This window comes from Tigriopus californicus, chromosome 7 (genome assembly GCF_007210705.1).
Source record: "Tigriopus californicus strain San Diego chromosome 7, Tcal_SD_v2.1, whole genome shotgun sequence".
Taxonomy (NCBI): Eukaryota; Metazoa; Arthropoda; class Copepoda; order Harpacticoida; family Harpacticidae; genus Tigriopus; species Tigriopus californicus.
In genome coordinates this window covers 12,634,164-12,651,685 of record NC_081446.1, presented here as the reverse complement: position 1 = coordinate 12,651,685, position 17,522 = coordinate 12,634,164, and the positions used below count along the sequence as shown (strand labels likewise).

The following is a 17,522-nucleotide window of genomic DNA, read 5'->3' as shown; positions in this document are numbered from 1 at the left end:
TTTTTTCAGACGTCGAAATAGCCACGTAAGAACGAATGGCATTGGCTCTCAGGATAGCATGCAAGCAAGTGAGTGAGTGTGAGAAACTCGGGAACCTGCGAATGTTGCAAGGTCCCAAGGCCCTGCATTTCGGCCGCACTCCGCACCTCTCCAATTTTCAGTCCCTCAAGTGTCAGTCATACATCATTTACGGGGGTCTCTCATTCCGAGAGTGCTCCAACTGGGAATCTTGTTCCACTTCAACCAGGAAACGCTTCCTTCCGGTTGTCCCAAAGGCCGAGGAGCCTCCAGTCTTAACTCTAGAGAGTGAGAAAACTGACCCGTGGCTTTGTTTCGCAAACTTTCTCTGCAAACTTAAAACAAAGGTGCTAGTTTTTGGGTTGGAAACGGCTGCGCCAAGAAAAATGGCTACCCTTCAGCGGCTGCTCCGAAAAGCAATAGGTGGAAACATGAGAGCATTAATCTTGCATGGAATGTGGCTAAACAAGTGTCCAACCGAGAGTGCTGGTGGCAATGACTCGACCGTAGTAACACTGCATGGGCAAGGACGTATCCCCACCATATTTCAAGGAGTCTATTGTGAAAAGTGCCTGTTTTTTGCAGTTTTGTGTCCTGGCCATCAGAAGTGAGTACATTTCATGGTGTTCCATCATATCACTCGACAGCAATTGGTCTAATAGAAAGTGTGAGACACGGTGATGCAGCGTTTGTGATCCATAAACCAGTTTTTTCCACTGGACCAACTTGACATTGCCGAGCCTTGAAAAATCAGATAACCTTTCGTGTCCCGAGCACACGTCGGTTTTTAGAGTTAGGGAAGGATAGTAAAAAAGTCCGACGTAATGGGATGAGGAACAACACAGACTGGTTGTTACATGGAAATATGGGCCATCACTGTCCCACATTTCATGAGAAAGAGAAGGGCTCCTTCGGGATTCCACTTGACGTTGATTATATTTTGATAAGACATCGAAGAAAACACATATCAGATTCTGGCAATGTTTGCCTAATGGTCCAACCCTCCTGTGTTGTTTCTTCTGTGCAAGGATGCTCCAAATGTAGGGCAAACACATATTGTTGGAACACCCTCCTTGTGTATGGATTGGCTTGCTTTTAGCTGGCCAGAGAACATTGGGGAGGAAGTAACAGCTCCTCTGACTTCTCACTTCCCACCCCATGAGTAGTGTTCCACTCACCATATGAGGACATTGCTGCATACTCACTAGCTCTTCTTCAATTGCCTTGGGGAGACAAAGAAGTCACATTTTCGCATCTTCATCTCTCCCCCTTAAGAACAGAGTCTTGGAATAACTCTCTCACTATTTCTAGATTATCCCCTGGATCTAGCATCATTTGCAGCCCCCAACCCACAATTGAAGAAAAGAAGGAACGAAGGGATATCCGACAAACCCTCATGGAACATCCCAAATTTGGATCCTTTTCTTTCTTTTTAATAGGATTTGAACGTGACCCCATTACATACTAATGTAATGGGACAAGTTTGGACTTGTACCTATCTCGGTGTTGGATCGCGACTGGTTTTAAGGTTGGAACCACACTGATTTCGTGACAAATCCAAACGAGGGGAACTTGAAAATGAGAGTCAGACCACATTTCAAGACTACACGAAATACGAAAAAGCAAAAATGTTTTGGTACCCTTTACCAGCCAGCCACCTTATTACTCTTGTTTGCAACAATTTTTTCAAAGCAAGCAAATGGTTGAACAAATTATCAATGGGCAGAGGTAGTCAAGCTATGGACTTGGTTACGGCATCGGTTACTCCAATGATGTAAGAAAATGGTTTACTGATAATTGCAATGCCTTGGTGCATCTGAACTCCTTAAGAGAAGATCCAATCATATTCCCATAATTTTGGAAGAGGAAAACAAAAACATCCATCTTACGTGATGAACCGATTCTGAGTATTGGTTTTTGTAACTAACCTCTCCCAAAAGGCGTTCTTTTAATCAAAATAGTTTTTGGACGATGACAGGAAAAGCTTTGAAGAAGTTTGAACTTTCATATCGCCTCATCTTGACTCTGGCCAAGAATTCCAAGGACATTATCCCGCCTCTTAATGAATCCAAGGGTCCTTTTTTCCTTGTTCGCCCCCTCCTCTTCGATTTTGATGCCATCTTCGATAGGACTTCACGGCTCCTAATAGGGCTTGGTCTTTGAACACCTCCAACGACCCTCGCCAATCATGCCCGATGATGGATCGTGTTACTTTTGCTCACGAAAAATTGATTATGACAGCCTTCATAGCGCCTCTGTCCATCGGTGCTTGAGAGGTATGAAGGCACGCCATCTTTCCAGCTGAAATTCGTTGCTGCCAATGCTCTTGAGGAGGACCTTCAATCTTGAAATATGCTCCTTTTCTGCATCCGCCTTTGTGTTCTTAACGCCGTTGGAGCTTTATTGTCCAAGTTATTACTTCGACCTTCAAAACAATGCCATAAGATGCAAACTGAGCCTTTGAAGTGGAAAAATTGTAATCGAGTTGGGTCTATGTATTCAAGGGCAAGGGCGTTAAAACAAGGAAGCGTCACGTTTTATATTTTTATACATCGAACAAATGAATGCCCTGCAATGCGATTGAAAAACATCGTTAGCAATCGAACACTGTGGCTATACTATTTAACATGTTCAATTTTGCTTTATTGATGCAGAATGAACTGTCTTATTTCAACTCAATGGCCCAAGTTGGTAGGAGAAGGAGACTCCTGTCCTTCCCTTCCTTTCTTAGGGAGTCCATGGCTTAAACAAGAGGAGGTGGAGCTAAAATATGACTTGGTTTCATAAATCTCACAAGGAGGGTTTACTTTTGACTCCAGATGCGTTAGGCCGCCCAAACTTGGTTTCTAAACAACTTTTTGCAAAATTTCATCAAGGACATAGTTATTGGCAGATGATTCTCAACTATTTACTATTTTGCAAAGAAGAGGTCTAACAAGTTCGAAAACAATAAAGACAAGTTTGTCGGATCTGGCTTATATTTGCAGTTGGGCATTTGATATTATATTACTGGCCAAGCTTTAAAAAGATTAGCTTGAAAGAAGAACTTCGCACCCTCGATTTGTCTATTTAGCCACTCGTTGCATCGTAGCCTGCTACTCGCTATCCTATTTCACAAAAAAATTCAGCCATTTCAGTAATGAAATTTGTACTCGTGTTAGCTTTTCCAGACAGTGCCCTCCTCAAAGGAAAAAAAAACTGAAGAGCTGGAAGTGCAAGCCTTGTCTACTGAGTAATTTAAAGTGGATCGCAGACTTCTAGATATGTGGACTGAGCCGATTTCCCGTCAAATTATTCTGTTTCGGTTCAGACTGTGCTGAAATCCTTGCGTATGATATGTTTAAACGATACCAAATTCAAAATTGTTCAATTAAGGACAAGCTAGAGATGTGGACGGCAAAGGAAGCAAAAATTTCTTATCTCCAAAACCGGTCACTTTATGCCCAATAAGCACTTGATACGACCACAAGATCTTGATAAATAGATGAACTTGGCCAAACTTGAGCCCAAAACTATGCTTCGACAGAGAGGTCCTCTGCTTAGGGAACTCAGGAGGTATGTTCAAAGTTATGTAGTAAACGCAACATAGAATTAAAAATTTCGGCCTGCTCTTGGTCAGCTAAATAAGCTTTTGACAACGGAAGCTTGAAACGAACCACTTTAAAAGTGATTAATATAAAAAATGGCATGCCATTGATTGAAGAGATCTATGTATTTCATTCTGTTACTTGTATTCGAAAAGTGGCTCAGAGTTCTCCGATTTGGCGGGAAGCTCGCTCACAAATCACAATGCATATACTATCTAAAGGTCGAGGGACAACTTACTTTAATGACATGCGACTGTAAGGTAGTTTGTTCTAAAGTCAAAGGATTAAGAGCCTTCATATGTACCGGTAGGTGACTGAGAGGAGGCCAAGGGCTCAGATTTTATGATGAGATTCCAGCATGACTTCCAATACCTCTCCAGAGCTCCCTGAGTCAAATGTAGGGCACAAATTTGGTCACGGTAGTTCATTTGGCCAGATCTTTCGATCATATGAAATGCTAATTTTGGATGAGAGAAATGGTTCAGCAAATGCGTAATTTTCTCTTGTGTTGTTAGTCCACATCTCTAGAAGTCCGTGAGTGAACGTGCAACTTTTCTCGAAGGGAGTTCAATTAACTTGAAAATGGATCAGATCTGAATGTTGAGTTGCAAGAGTCGTTCAATCAAGCATTATGTGAGGTGACGTTGCTTTGGCCACCAAGGTCACGAAATCAAAATCAAATTACTACTCTTTGGAGCTATAAATAATCAAATGAGTATCAAATTTGTTTCTACATCAATCTAAGCGTCTACGCAAGCCATACTTTTTCTTCTTGATCTTAAAGTCGTCATCGAATTATAATGAAAATGTCCTTAACCAATAGACGGGCCAGCCATTGGTTTTTCTAACCAAGTGCTTCCATCTATTTTCCTTGATTTTACAAGGTTAAAGGCAAAACCCATATATTTTCTGCCTTTTTTCAAGATGAGAGAGCGAATCAAAAGTTGTGTATCGGTTGCACAATGACCATCTATGACATTGAAACCGTACCTTAAACGGTTAATGCGAAACAAGGACAATCTCCAGAAATGTTTCACAAATGACAAAACAGCTTACTTGGGTGAATTGTCCCGCCAAAAGAGTATGTGCAATACAAGGACTGACTTTACGAGCTCTCGCCACGACATCCAGTTATGATATCAATCTAGCAATTATGACGAACATGAAGGACCATTGAGCTGCAATGAAATGGCCTTAATGAGTAACAACGTGTGGCAACCCTTCGACATGAATGTTGACTTCTCTAGTAGGAGTTCAAATAAATGAAGGCTAAATGCACGCCTAGAGGACAAGTTATCGACTTTGAAATTTGCATTTTGAAGTTCCGGATAAGGTTCTCCTGAACAGCTTTTGGCGTGTCTGAGGCTCTCTATCCTCTGGATGAACGAAATGAGACTCATTTGTAACACTATTATTCGTGACAGTGCCGAGATAAGGCAAAAAGCCAAGTTTCTGCCGGAAAGTTTAGGTCGGACTAGCAAAAAATGCACGAATCTTACAAAAGGGGAAGATTCGTACTTTTTGCAGATTTATTTTCTAACCCCTTTTGACGAGCCTCAAGGAAAGTAAGAGATCATCTTTTTCTTGTAGAATAAAGCTGTCAGTTTCAATATTCAAGAGCTTCAGTCTCCAGTCAGCGATTTAAAAGCGATCCCCTGACGATCAGATGGAAGTTTCCTTTCACTCGTCGGAAGAGAAAAACCATCCATTTCGAGTCCTTTTTCAAGGAAGCGATGGAAATGGGAATCATTTCCAAATCTCATTTCAAGGCCAAGCTTAGACATACCCACCACTACCACCACCAAATTATTGGTAGTGAAGATGCAAACCCTAGAAAGCAGCAACTCATACCTGAAACATTAATCAAATGCGATTGAGAGGCTGTCCCTTGGCCCCCACGAGAAACCACTTCTAAGCCCCCCCTCTCTCCCCCCGCCAAAGTACAAATCAATGCAAAATGCATTCCACGTGTCCAGGAGACTTTCATTTCATTCCTCTCTCAAAGTCAAAATTAGTTGGAAAAAAACTCTGAATGGAACGAAACCTCAAACCAGATTTGGTCTCTTTTCCTGGCTTGGCCTTGGTTCTGACCACAAAGGCTCAGTTACCGGTACTACTGAGATTTGAGTGGCTTTGAACTTCCCAGACTTAGATTCATGAATTCAGCTGTTAATTTGGGCATTGGGAAGTACTTCAACTTCAAAGAAGTGCTTAGGGGAATACATCGTTACTGAATGGGAAGCAAACCTGTCTGACGAAAAGGGCCTCAACCCGACTAGAAATGGATGCAAATCTGCTCTGGGTCTTTATCAATGAAGTTTCGGTGTCTGTGGGATTAGAACTGCTTCAAGGCATAAAATTGAAAATTGAATTCCTGGAAAGATGAGAAAATAAGCAAAAGATAGATACATACTCCATCATAATCAAGGCTTGAATTGTGAGCAAAAAATGCTTTTTGAACTAGAATTGAAAGAATTCCGTAGCATGTTTTCATTGGGTCATTGCATTTTGCTGAACTGAACGGCAAATGACGTATTATTTGTTAGATTTAAAGTCCGAGATAATTGTAAGATCAACATGCTTAGTTAACTGTATAAACTACATGAAAGTGAGTTTTTGATAAATTAAGAGTGGTTTTGTTGTTAGATCACATTAATACTTCACCTTGGTAATGACTCGTTTTAAAGGAGGTTCATATAATTTGACAATAATGAGTTAAACTTATCCGTTTAGGTAATGATGCCCTAGTGAGTTCATTGGGACATTTATGCTTCGCATTGATTGAATATACGGTTGACTGATTCATGTTTTGCAAAATTAATATGAGGATCAATCCCAACTCTTTGTTCGGCAACAAATAAAATGAATTGTGCGCATACAAACCTTTTCTCCCACTCACTTGATGAATTTATTTTCCCATGATAATAATCTTTATTGTGACTCGTGGTCATGTAAGGAATGAAATACATCAGCAAAAATCTATAATCATATATAAACAGGTAAAAGAAAAAGCTTTTAAAATGATCAGAGGGCAAAACAGTTGACTAAAACGTGATATCACAACAAAGATGACAAGAATTGGTTCAGTAAACATGGAAAAAGTGAAGAAGGAAGTCTTGGTTATTGCAGTGGTATTTGTTATGATAAATACTCTAAATTTAGCCATTGGTGTGAAAAGATAGGGCACCGTTCACTTTGTTAGATGTACATAATAAACATCATACTACTCCAAGTTTGGACCAATCTTACGAACTTGACCAAATTTGGGTCCATATTCTAAATGGATGAAGCTAGAAGAGGCTGTCAAAGTTTATTCAAAGCTATGTTTAGAGTTCATGTCTTCGTTTAATATCACTTGAACTCATATACATTTAAGTTCTGAATATTTACTATTCAAGCCTGGTCCAAATTGATCGCATCTATTTTCCTTATTCGACATCTCTTGTTTCTTGAATGTAAATTCATTTCTACCTAATTCTTAGTTACATACGTACAGTTCATATGAAAACTCTTTGAAGAGCAGAACAATCATTGTGTAGCAAATTCGCCACATGCAGCATTTACTCGGGCATCAAACAAAAAAGGGATGAAAATGCTGACGTTTTGAACAAGCATAAGTTTTTAAGCATTTTCCTTTTCTCCTGATCTTGACCAAGGCCAAGAAAAGTCTAGAAATGGTGCTCAAACACCTAATTTTGGCATTATTTTGCTTCCTCATTTTGGCAGTATTCAAACTGTTTTTGTGATGGTAAGAAAATGTGCAGACCAGAATCATTTAAGTCGTATCTAACATTGAAGACAGATGGGGAGATAACTTGATGGATAGTGTCTGACTTCTTCTTTCAAGAAATGTATCATTCATGGCCAGAAGTCCAAGGATTGTTTGCTCTGGTCTTCTATGATTATTGTTTTGAAAAGGTAACCTTAATCCATTTATCATCATCATCAATTGCCTCGCCTCTTAAAAGCCAAAGACGGTCGATAAGTCGGTATCATGGCTTTTAATCGCTGAAGACTGTTTTGATGGCAATGGGAAAAAGAATTAATTTGTGGCCTCTTTGAGATCCACGGCCATTTGCTTGCTTCAAGTCATTTGTTGGTTGGATCCATTTCTCCATCTTGAAGACAAGAACTAATGATTGTCGGTTGCCCATCAATAGCGCATACCGTATAGTTTATTCCACTGTGGGAACTCTCTCTCGAAAGCTCTATTGGAACAATCTCGTTGTTCCCATTAAATCCGGGTGACCTTTATGGTTCACAAGTCAGTGATGTCAACCCACAAAAGCGAGCCAAGAGCATGTGACAACCTATCCTGTTCTGCAATTGGTACTTTAATGTCAGTGTTGAAGCGTACTACGATGCTTTAGTAGAAAACCTCGTTCTAGCGTCTAAATCGGAAGCACGAGAGTTAAGCGTGTCTGCCTCATCATCATTATCGTCATCAACAACAACAACAATGATGATATCATTCATAATGAATGATAGCAAGTCAGTAGCAGTTAGTAGTGGCGGCATCGATGACAACAAAAGCAACTTTATTCAATTGCTATCTCTTGAGTGGCCTTTCTTGCCCTCAAGTACCTAGCTACATATCGGGGTTTTTCAATTATTCATTTTGATACGGTTCTGTCGACATAATTTCAAGTCACCCTTAGCTAATCAGATCTACAGAATTGTTGAGGTGCAAATTTCCGCGTTGTTACATCTGTTCTTGTGGAATATATTATAACTAAATAATACCTTCATGATAATAGCTATCAGTCGTGGAATGCAATGGCAAAAACCATGTTCCTGAACAAGCTCATTGTTCTGTTGGAATTGAGCAATTTTTTGGGTGGGACAGTTTTGAAATAGAACGAAATTATGTTGGTTCTTTGGTGCTTTGGGTGTTGCTTGTTTGCTTCAGAGTTGGATCACGAGTGTTCCATTAATAATAGATCTGTTTTCAACGCTTTTGAAAGTATCAAATAGCTTTGGAGTGGAAAATCAGGTACATACGCTTAGCAGTGAAAATGTCCCACAACGGGGATCAAAAGTTAAAGACTCGTCCGTTTCGTTTGGGGCAATAAGATAAATCTTGACTTTTTAGTCAAAACTTTGGAGTAACACAATGATGTAGCAACAAAGGTTTACTTTGCATGCAAGGCCAAGTTAGCAGAAGCAACCCTTGTTGGCTTAATTTAATGAGTTGCATATCAAAGCAAGCACCAAAGTTTTGAAACCATTTTTCTCTTTACGTCAATGATATGATATTGCTCTACATGCACTCGAGAACAAAGGAGGGGTGGAAATTTGTCCGAATTCCTTGTGGATAAGGCTCAAACAGAGAATACGTGTTAAAAAGTGTGGTTTTTTTTTCAATTCCCTAGTTGTTGGTTGTATTTCCAAGGCTGATCAATTGGTCTCGTTTTCATGTGCAACTCCTTCTCGTTTCCCCAATCTAGATTTGTCTCTATCTAGAGAGAAGAGAAGTGAAATAAGATAATGCTCCATATTTTGTCCCATAAAACTTCATACAGAGATTGCTAGCCTCGTTTGGGACGAGGATATACTGCGAAACCCCATATTTGGGGAGTTGTTGAATGGGCATTTTCATGTCATGGGCTCGAGTACGTTCCAAGACCCTTGACCTTGTTCCCAGTTGTTCAGCCAGTTGTACAGACTGTACGTACAGACTCTCAAAACAATCTCCTTGTCATGAATCATAAAGATTGGACTAGATTAGCTCAGACGGAACAAATTGGAGCCGAGTTATGGTCCAACTTTCGAATCCTTATGTTCCGAAATGTTTAGATCAAGTTTCTTCGTACGTTGTCACTTTAGTTTCTGCCGGTGCATAAACCAGACCATATTGTTCAATCAAAGAGTTCTGGCTGCCTATTGTGTGATTCTTTTCATATGACAACAAAACTTTTCATCCCGAGCATTCCTTATGATGCCACTGACTGAGGTCTCAACTTCTCTCAAAGAAGTCCATGACCATGACCAGAATCAAAAGAAGACGACGACCAAGACCAAGCAGGCATATGTGTTCCGAATGGACAGAAATGGGCACATCTAGGAGAGAACCACAAATATCTGGATATTGGCCCATTCAAGATCGATCTAGTTTCTTTCTATTTATACCATATGGTTCCCTGAGGCCATGCACCTGCCAAACTTAGGCTCACAACAGATGATAAGCTTTTCTCACACAAACGATCGACCATCTCTGTTAAGCCAAAACTCGTCCGTGAGAATAAGCCAGGCCTGAAGAAGTGGCCGGTGGACCGAGATATATGTTTTGACCCATTGCCTCATTTTCCAATTTTTGCCCACGTGGAGCCACTATATATACACAATATGTATGTACGTGTATCACTCACTACCACTAAAAAGGTAGGTAAAAATACATCGATGAGATCTGGGATTTGGGATCTCAAGTAAGAGTTGTACTTTGCCCAAGTTTGCCGACAAACGTCTCCAATCACCCCAAATAAGCCCTTCCACACTCAAGTGGGAGGCAAAGGTTGATGGCTGAACCATGGACTCCTTGACACTTGGACTGATAAAACATGAGCCGCTCGTTTTCATAAACGTCGGCCATTTCCTACTTTCATGTTACCTACGTATCAAAATACATATTTTGTGACCTTGATATAATATTGTGAATCTTGGTGATTGGACTTGGTCCGGCCCTGACGAGGTCCATGGTGGTGAGTAAGGGAAATCACAACTCCGATGGGAAATGTCAATAGCATTAGAACTTGAAGGGCGGGAACGAGGCGAGAAAAGATTTCCTCTCAAAATGAGACTGCGTGGCTTTGCAACTCACCAGAGATCCGCCATATTCGATCATACCGAAGACGATGCAGGAGCATCATCTCTTTGAGGTCAAGTCTTTATCTATCCAGAAGGGACTGCTGTTTGTGCTCAAATGTGAGAACTCTAAAGACGACATTGAAGTGGCGATGGGAATCATGGACCAACGCAAACCCATCAAGACTTTCTTCTAAGTCGAACAGTTGAAAATACGACGACATCATATTACTCGACACACTTGTCCGCCTCTTGGATCCTGACAGATAGAGCTGTCCTGTAGTTAAACCCCCCTTCACGACCTTAGTTTTGGCCAATGATGAATCCACAAACAATCTTTTTGGCAGACCAGGGACAAAATGGCGCTATGGACATTTTGGGACCCTTTTCAACCAGACGGGTGGGTGGTCATTTTGACCGGATTGTGCTCAATCACGTCCATTTCTGGGTTCAAGTGTGTTCCTCTAAAAAAACACAAGCGACAACTCACTGGGTCAGTGCCTTCCACTTGCCTTGAGGCAATAGCCTGAGAGATAGGGAAAAAAGCTTCTCATGAGATGGGATTGAAAGGCATTTCGGATGAGGGAAATGATCCCACTTCCTTGAATTGGAAAAACACACGCTCACTCACATCAGTCAGTCTCACGTACTGGGACGTACACAAAACGAGGATGAGTCAATGGTGCGAGTGTTTTGCAAAGCTTGTGAAGTGGAATGGACCAGCGAGATTTCATCATCCCACCTCATTTGATTTGGTTTGGGTGAAGGCATCAAGAAACTTTGGTAGTTCTACTCGCCCAAGTTTTGCATAGGGGCTGAGGCCAGCAACCTCCTGAGGGCAAGCGGGAAACCGAAAGAGAAATGGCTCGCCGTTATAATCTGTGAACCAGCTCGTTCATTCACCCATGGATCAACAAAGGCCAAGAGATCGTGTCAACTTAGGAGCCTCTTGTGTTGGCTTAAAGCTGCTATGTCCCTGATCCATCCAGCATTCAGATTACAAGCTGCAAATGATCCTGAGCTTCACCATGACGGAAGCAACAAACGATTGGAAGCATGTATTTATTCACGCGTTTGGCACCACCCATCTGCCGAGTTCCATTTCTATGATGCATCCCACCTTCTACAAGTTCTGTTTGTATACGATAGGGATCCAATCCCTGGGTCTTTTTTCATCAGATGTTGTGTCGATGATTTTCCGGACAGCCCTCTCGACCTTGAATGATGAATGGATAGATTGTGTGGCAAACCATCCTCGACTTCTTTCCCTCGACCAAAGTACAGAGCATTGGGTGTGGGGGGGTAGAGTTTATAGATGTCCTTCACTCTCTCGAGTTCAGCCTTCAAAGGCGGTTTGCTCGTTGCTATATTATACGAGCGTGGAACCAAGGATGGCCAGTTGAGACGCATCTGCTGGCTTTTTAGCCCCTTTGGGTCTCTTTCAAGAGAGTTGTGATGGATGATCCATTATTGCTATTGAGAGCCTTATTGAGATTTCTCAAACTCACGAAAGGCGCCGGCCTCCCTTCTTCATGGAAATGGAAAGGGTCAAGGCTTTCCTTCACCAAACACGAAAGAGCGTGTTGTTTCCACCTGGCTGGTCGGGAGAAACTAGAAGTCGCTTGGTACCAAACACTCTCGCACCGAACAATGATGGCCTCTTCCCAAACTAACGTTTTCCTGCATTGGTTTTTTTCCTTAGGATCTGAATTAAACGTTGGGAGCGATTTCGACTTTGATAGTTGTTTTTATTCCCATTCCTTCTATGGGAGGAGCAAATTGTTTCAATTTATCAATGAGCGCATCGATTACGAACTAATTCTATACCCAAGGCTTCACAAAGTGAACTAACTGCAGTATTGGATAAACACGAAAACGATGAATCATAAGTGATGAAAGAGATAATAATTCGAGGTATTGCCCAATTCATGGATTTCGAAGTCGTGCTAACTACGAGCTTCCGCTCGCATTGGATCCAGTCATACGTGCATACTCATGCCAATAGCTCACAATTTAACTTCCTGCACTCCATACACATTAGCCTTGTCCCAAGGGTGTGCGAGGAGGTTGGACCTCGGATCCAAATTTATCTAGGTCTACATTTTCTTTCCTCCCCTAGAAACTGTTCCTTTGATCATCGCCAGTCAGAGTAACTTTCCTGTCACTCGGCAGAACCCTCGCCGGCCCCAAAAGTAGGCTAATCAGCGCCAAAAAACTTGACGGCTCAGATCTGGGATCGTTCATAGATGGTAGATTACATGGCACACGGCCCGGAAAAAAAAGTTCAAAACCTGTGACGGAATCCATCATTAAAAGGGTCCGCGAACATGGAGTGCCTGAGCGATTTCTCTTCCAGTCCCCTAGAGGGGGGTTTTCAGTGTTGCTCGATCCTTTCGTGGGCGAACTATCCCTAACTTCTTTCTGGCCGTGAAAGAGCAACAATACAACACGGCCGCGTTCTCTAGAGACACCTTGGCCGAATACTTTTCATTGTGACCATCCCCTTCCGAGAAAACAAACAGTACTACAATACAAAGTTAGGCCAACAAGACCTTTCGTGGGAGCCTTCCGCCTTCGTCACCTTTCAAGGTCTAAAGGCACACTAATGAATAAGACCGTAAATTTTGCGAGTACTCGGGCAAAAGCCCGATATTAATCCTGATGCTGCTATCTGGTTGTACCAGGTAGTATGTTTACTACCCTTTCATGCACGTACATAGTGAGTGCGTCTACTACATAGAAGAGGGTCATCAATTTTGATCCCGCGCGTGTTTGCTTGTCTTTCCGCTCACCTGATGTAGTCGAATCCGTCCGAAGGGAGAGCACAAGAAGTATTGTGAACCCGAGTCTCCCCAAGGGAAAGAGCTCGAGGACGATCGAAGTGGTCCGAGACATCATTGCACAAAACTTCGGGTTATTTGCCATTGTTTTCCTTCACTTCCACGAAATGGGAGTTTTGGGAGTGAGTGAGTGAGTGAGAGAGAGAGAGAGAGAGCGCGAAAAAGAGAGACAGTGTAAGGCTGGAACACCACTGCAAGAAACACTTATTATCCTGCAGTTAAACTCTTGTGTTTGTTGTCCAGGAACAAGCGTTCCAATTTCTTTTTCTTTTGGCGCAGGAACACCAAGCGAGCTCCAAGAAATGGCGAGAAAACTTTTCACAGTTCTGTAGTAAAACAGCTCACCCTGGGCCAATCCGACAGAAAAAGGAACCTCAAAGACCGGAGACACTTCCTGGAGAGTTTATTATTCGGTCGCAGTGTTTATTTCCTTCGTTTTCTTTCGCCTTGGCGTCTCGCGAAGACCAAACGAGGACACTCGTTTATTTCCACTCAATCATCTATTCTGGAGGTTGCTTGGCAATCCTGGCAATGTCGACAATGCTAGCAGAGCAAGAGGTGAAAAGGATGACGAAGAGTTGACCGACCACCCAGCACACCAACCACCAAGGGAATTTGACCGAGGACCTTGATCACCTTACAACTTCAAGTGTGCTCAAGCTCAGACACCGATCTGAATCGCTTCGGTTTGTGGAATGAAGTTTGCCTTTGATGCCTGTTGAATATTCTCGATTTGTCAGAGAACCGCCAGATGGAAGGGACCCATTGGAGGGTAAGAGGAATGAATATGAGAATGCTTCAATGCCTCTTCAGATCCAGGTAAACAACACTTGCTTGTCGGTTCGGCGTTAGTTCGTTCCACTTTCAAGTCAGAGTTGGTTTTTGACTCAAGTCTTGAAGATCTGGCAACTATTATTCTTCGTTTCTCCACTTTCTTTTTGCCACTTTCATTTCACTTTGCGAAGAAAGGAACGGATTTCGTCGATCTTTTTCTTCCCACTGTCAAGATTTGCACTCACTTCGTCCACGTCTTGCTTATCAATCGAACCCAAACAACTTTACTGTGTGCCTCGTCCGTTTTTGTCGGACGCGAGGAACAACAACCACCACGTTCCAAGAGGAACCCGCGAACCGGAGAGACAGTCGAGAGAACCAGAACACCGACGAGGAGTCTGCGGAACAAGAAGAGCGAGCGAAAAGAAAGAGGGAAGAGGAAAAGAGAGACGGAAGAAGAGAAGAGCGTCGAAGGGTCCTCCTTTTGGAGCCTTATCTTCCTGGTCGTTGGGACCAACGGGGTTCCTCCACTAAAGAGCCGACCGCCGCGTGTGAGTGGGTGTCTTTAAACTGGAACCATTTGGGTGCGAGTGGTTCCAACCTCCAGGGCTCCAACCTGGGTGGGTTGAAATCCCAACGAGGTGGTCGCGAGGACTCGTGAGGGACCCGAATCAAGAATAGATAAAATTGGCGAGACATCAATCTGGACAGGAGCACTTTTGGGGCGATAAATGTCCGAAAGAGGCGGAAGTTCGCTTCTCTTTTCTTCCTCTTTCGAGCAGAGAATAAGACGGGGAAGGCGAAGGAAGGGAAGAAGGGAACAAGGCCAGAAGGCCAGAAGGCCAAAGGGAAATTCAAGGTTTCCGTCGTCTCGCGGCACAGATAGAAGTAAGATGGCCCTCGGGGACTTTCGTGTCGAGAGATGGGTGTTTCTTCCTATGGAATGGGTTTTCAAATGCGAGAGTAATGGGCTCCGATGGGACTTGTTCCTTGAATTCTTTTATGCTCCTCTTGCATTCGCATTCGTAGTCACACTCCTCCACCCTGTTTCTCCTCTACAATACCTCGCTCTCCTTTCCCCAGTGATCCCTCTTACATTTACACACCCACCCACATGGAACCAATGGGACGTGCCCGAAAAGTGAGCATAATTGTAGAGGTGTCCCACAATAAAAAATGCGGTAATGGTTTGTTTTCGCTTGCTCGTATGCAAACTTTTTTGGCACAGAGGATTAAGGCAAACGTGTCGTGGAAACCCATGGACGTCTTGATTCGCGAGGACAGGCCTCCGTTTGGAAATTTGGCCATTCATTTCATGGACAGTCAAAGGATTACTTGGCATTGAGCTCAAAATCAGCCAATTCTCTGCGCCAATGGGGTGATCTGCCCCAACGAATTGTCCACGTCTCGAGTAGTCCATGTGTCGAGTCAGCGGAAAATGCCCGGCTATTCCACGCAGGTTGGAACACGTATCCAAGTGTGTTCAGAACGAGTGAAGCATACTAAACCACACGGGCCTAAGCACAATAACCTTTGGGAAGTGCATTAAATTATCGTTGTGCAATAAGAGTAAAGAGGAAGAAGCAAAGGAGGCCGTGGAGCAATCTCCAGTACAGCTTTTTCCATCGGCTGTTGACAAAGCAATGGAATGTGATTTGGCCCACTTTCTCGCCATTCATTCAAATAAAAGCCAGAAACTTCTCATTTACCCTCTGAGAAAAGTCCTTAGGAGAAGTTTGTTGGCCAAGAATGCATTTCACGTTTCTCGATCGTCGTCGTGGGAAGTTGGAACGCGTATCTTCAACAATTCAAGTTATGAGCGAGGTCCGATGTTCCAACGTAATCTTCAGTGCTTACTTGAATAATGCAAACAACCACATGGGTGCTTTTTGACTTTCACGTCCCTGGGCATTTCAATGCCGTCCAAGTACTAGTATATGCACTTTGCTCATGACTGCGGTCTTTGGGGCCAGGGTCCTTCAATCTGGACCAAGTGGTTCATTTCACGGGGATCGCTTTACCTCTGGAAATTCTCATCCTCGATGGTTCTCATTGCCTCGCCAGTGCCAGATTGCTAAGATATTAGGCCAGTGAGAATGATCGCAAAGGCAGTACGTATGTGGTCCAAAGTGCTCAGTCGCTCCAGAAGGTGGCAGTGTTGGTGGTGGAAGTGGGACCATGTCAGACATCGATTTTGCCGGGTGCGCTTGATTCCGACGTTGAGGCCGTGGCACATTCGCCAGGATGGTTGAGGAACTCGTCGTACTGAACTCTTGGACTCAATTCTCGTGCGTACCCTCCTTTAGGACTCTCTGGGGACTTATAATTAAGATTGGTTCTATTGGAACTCGGACTGACTAGGAACACACATACAGAGACAAAGGCTCTTGGGACGTGGGACGACGCCTCTCTCACTTGCATTTCCCTCCCGCCTTCCTCTCGGGATAGATGCTTCAAGGGCATGGGAGAACGGAGAACTGAGAAATGAGCAGACTTGAACAAGTCTCTTGTCTCAACGGATATGATGAATGATGCTTGAGGTAGAAGAAGAAGACTCGAAAGCCTCTGCGAAGTCTTCAAAGGTTAATGTTTTAACCGGCTTTGAACGTCACTCTGGTCCTTGACAGGTGTCACGAGCCAATTTACCCGTAGGCTCGTTATTGACCTGTCATCAACACAAGCCCTAACCTGTTGTCAATGAACAAGTTTTGATTGGCAATTGATAAGCGACATTTTCAGAGCTGTCAAGAACTGTTTGTTCAAGTGCAATCAACAGTCCAATAGCAGTGAGAGAGTCTGAGCTTTGGCCGAAGTTGGCTTTTAATGAATTTTCAAACCCTCATTTTGCCGCAACCCATGTACGTTTGGGAAATGGGATTGATTGCCTTTGGTTGAACACTGTGAACACTTTCCAATGTTGGAACTTTAAAAAATGTTGTTCAAATTGTCAGCCAATTCGAAAAGGGCAAGCTTGTCATCTTTTGGAGAAACATTCGACCTCGATTATTGTGAGAAACAACTTTGGGACTTGGGAAACACATAGACGTAGGAGAAGAAGAAGAAAAAGAAGAAGAAGAGACGACCGCAAAAAACGAATTGCCAAAATGTAGACTATTCTGATTGCATGTTCGTTTTCGATTCAATTTGACATTCAAAGTCTTTCAAAGAACAAGAACAGAGGGAAATAGAAACCGTCAGAATAGCCGAATCTCAGGCCCTGTCGGACAATTGCTAGTCAAAGTTGGCCAATATCTGAGAGCTCATTGAAATTCAAGGGGCGTTTTATTTCCCTTACGAAAACAGAAGAAGACGCCCTCCCTTCTATCTTTTTGGGGTTCTGTTTTTAAACATGAGATTTAGCGAGAATGAAGCCCTTGTGAATATGGACGAACTTTCAGACGAGACAGCCTTTTGTTTCACGGATCAGTGTTGGAATGAACTCTCAGAACTCTCTGAAATCTTGACGGATAGCTCGTCTCACACTTTTGGAAAGGTTCTCACT

The 17,522-nt window shown here is 42.9% G+C and overlaps 1 protein-coding gene across 1 annotated transcript in view; it reads right to left on the bottom strand.

Moving 5' to 3' along the window:
• Positions 1-14,402, bottom strand: part of LOC131884334 (limbic system-associated membrane protein-like) — a 34,184-nt gene extending 19,782 nt beyond the window's left edge. The window contains exon 1 of the mRNA XM_059232077.1: positions 13,199-14,402. Within this exon, the coding sequence (XP_059088060.1) occupies positions 13,199-13,331 (133 nt within the window). The 5' untranslated portion in view covers positions 13,332-14,402. The remainder of the gene's footprint in view (positions 1-13,198) is intronic.
• Positions 14,403-17,522: the final 3,120 nt, after the last annotated feature.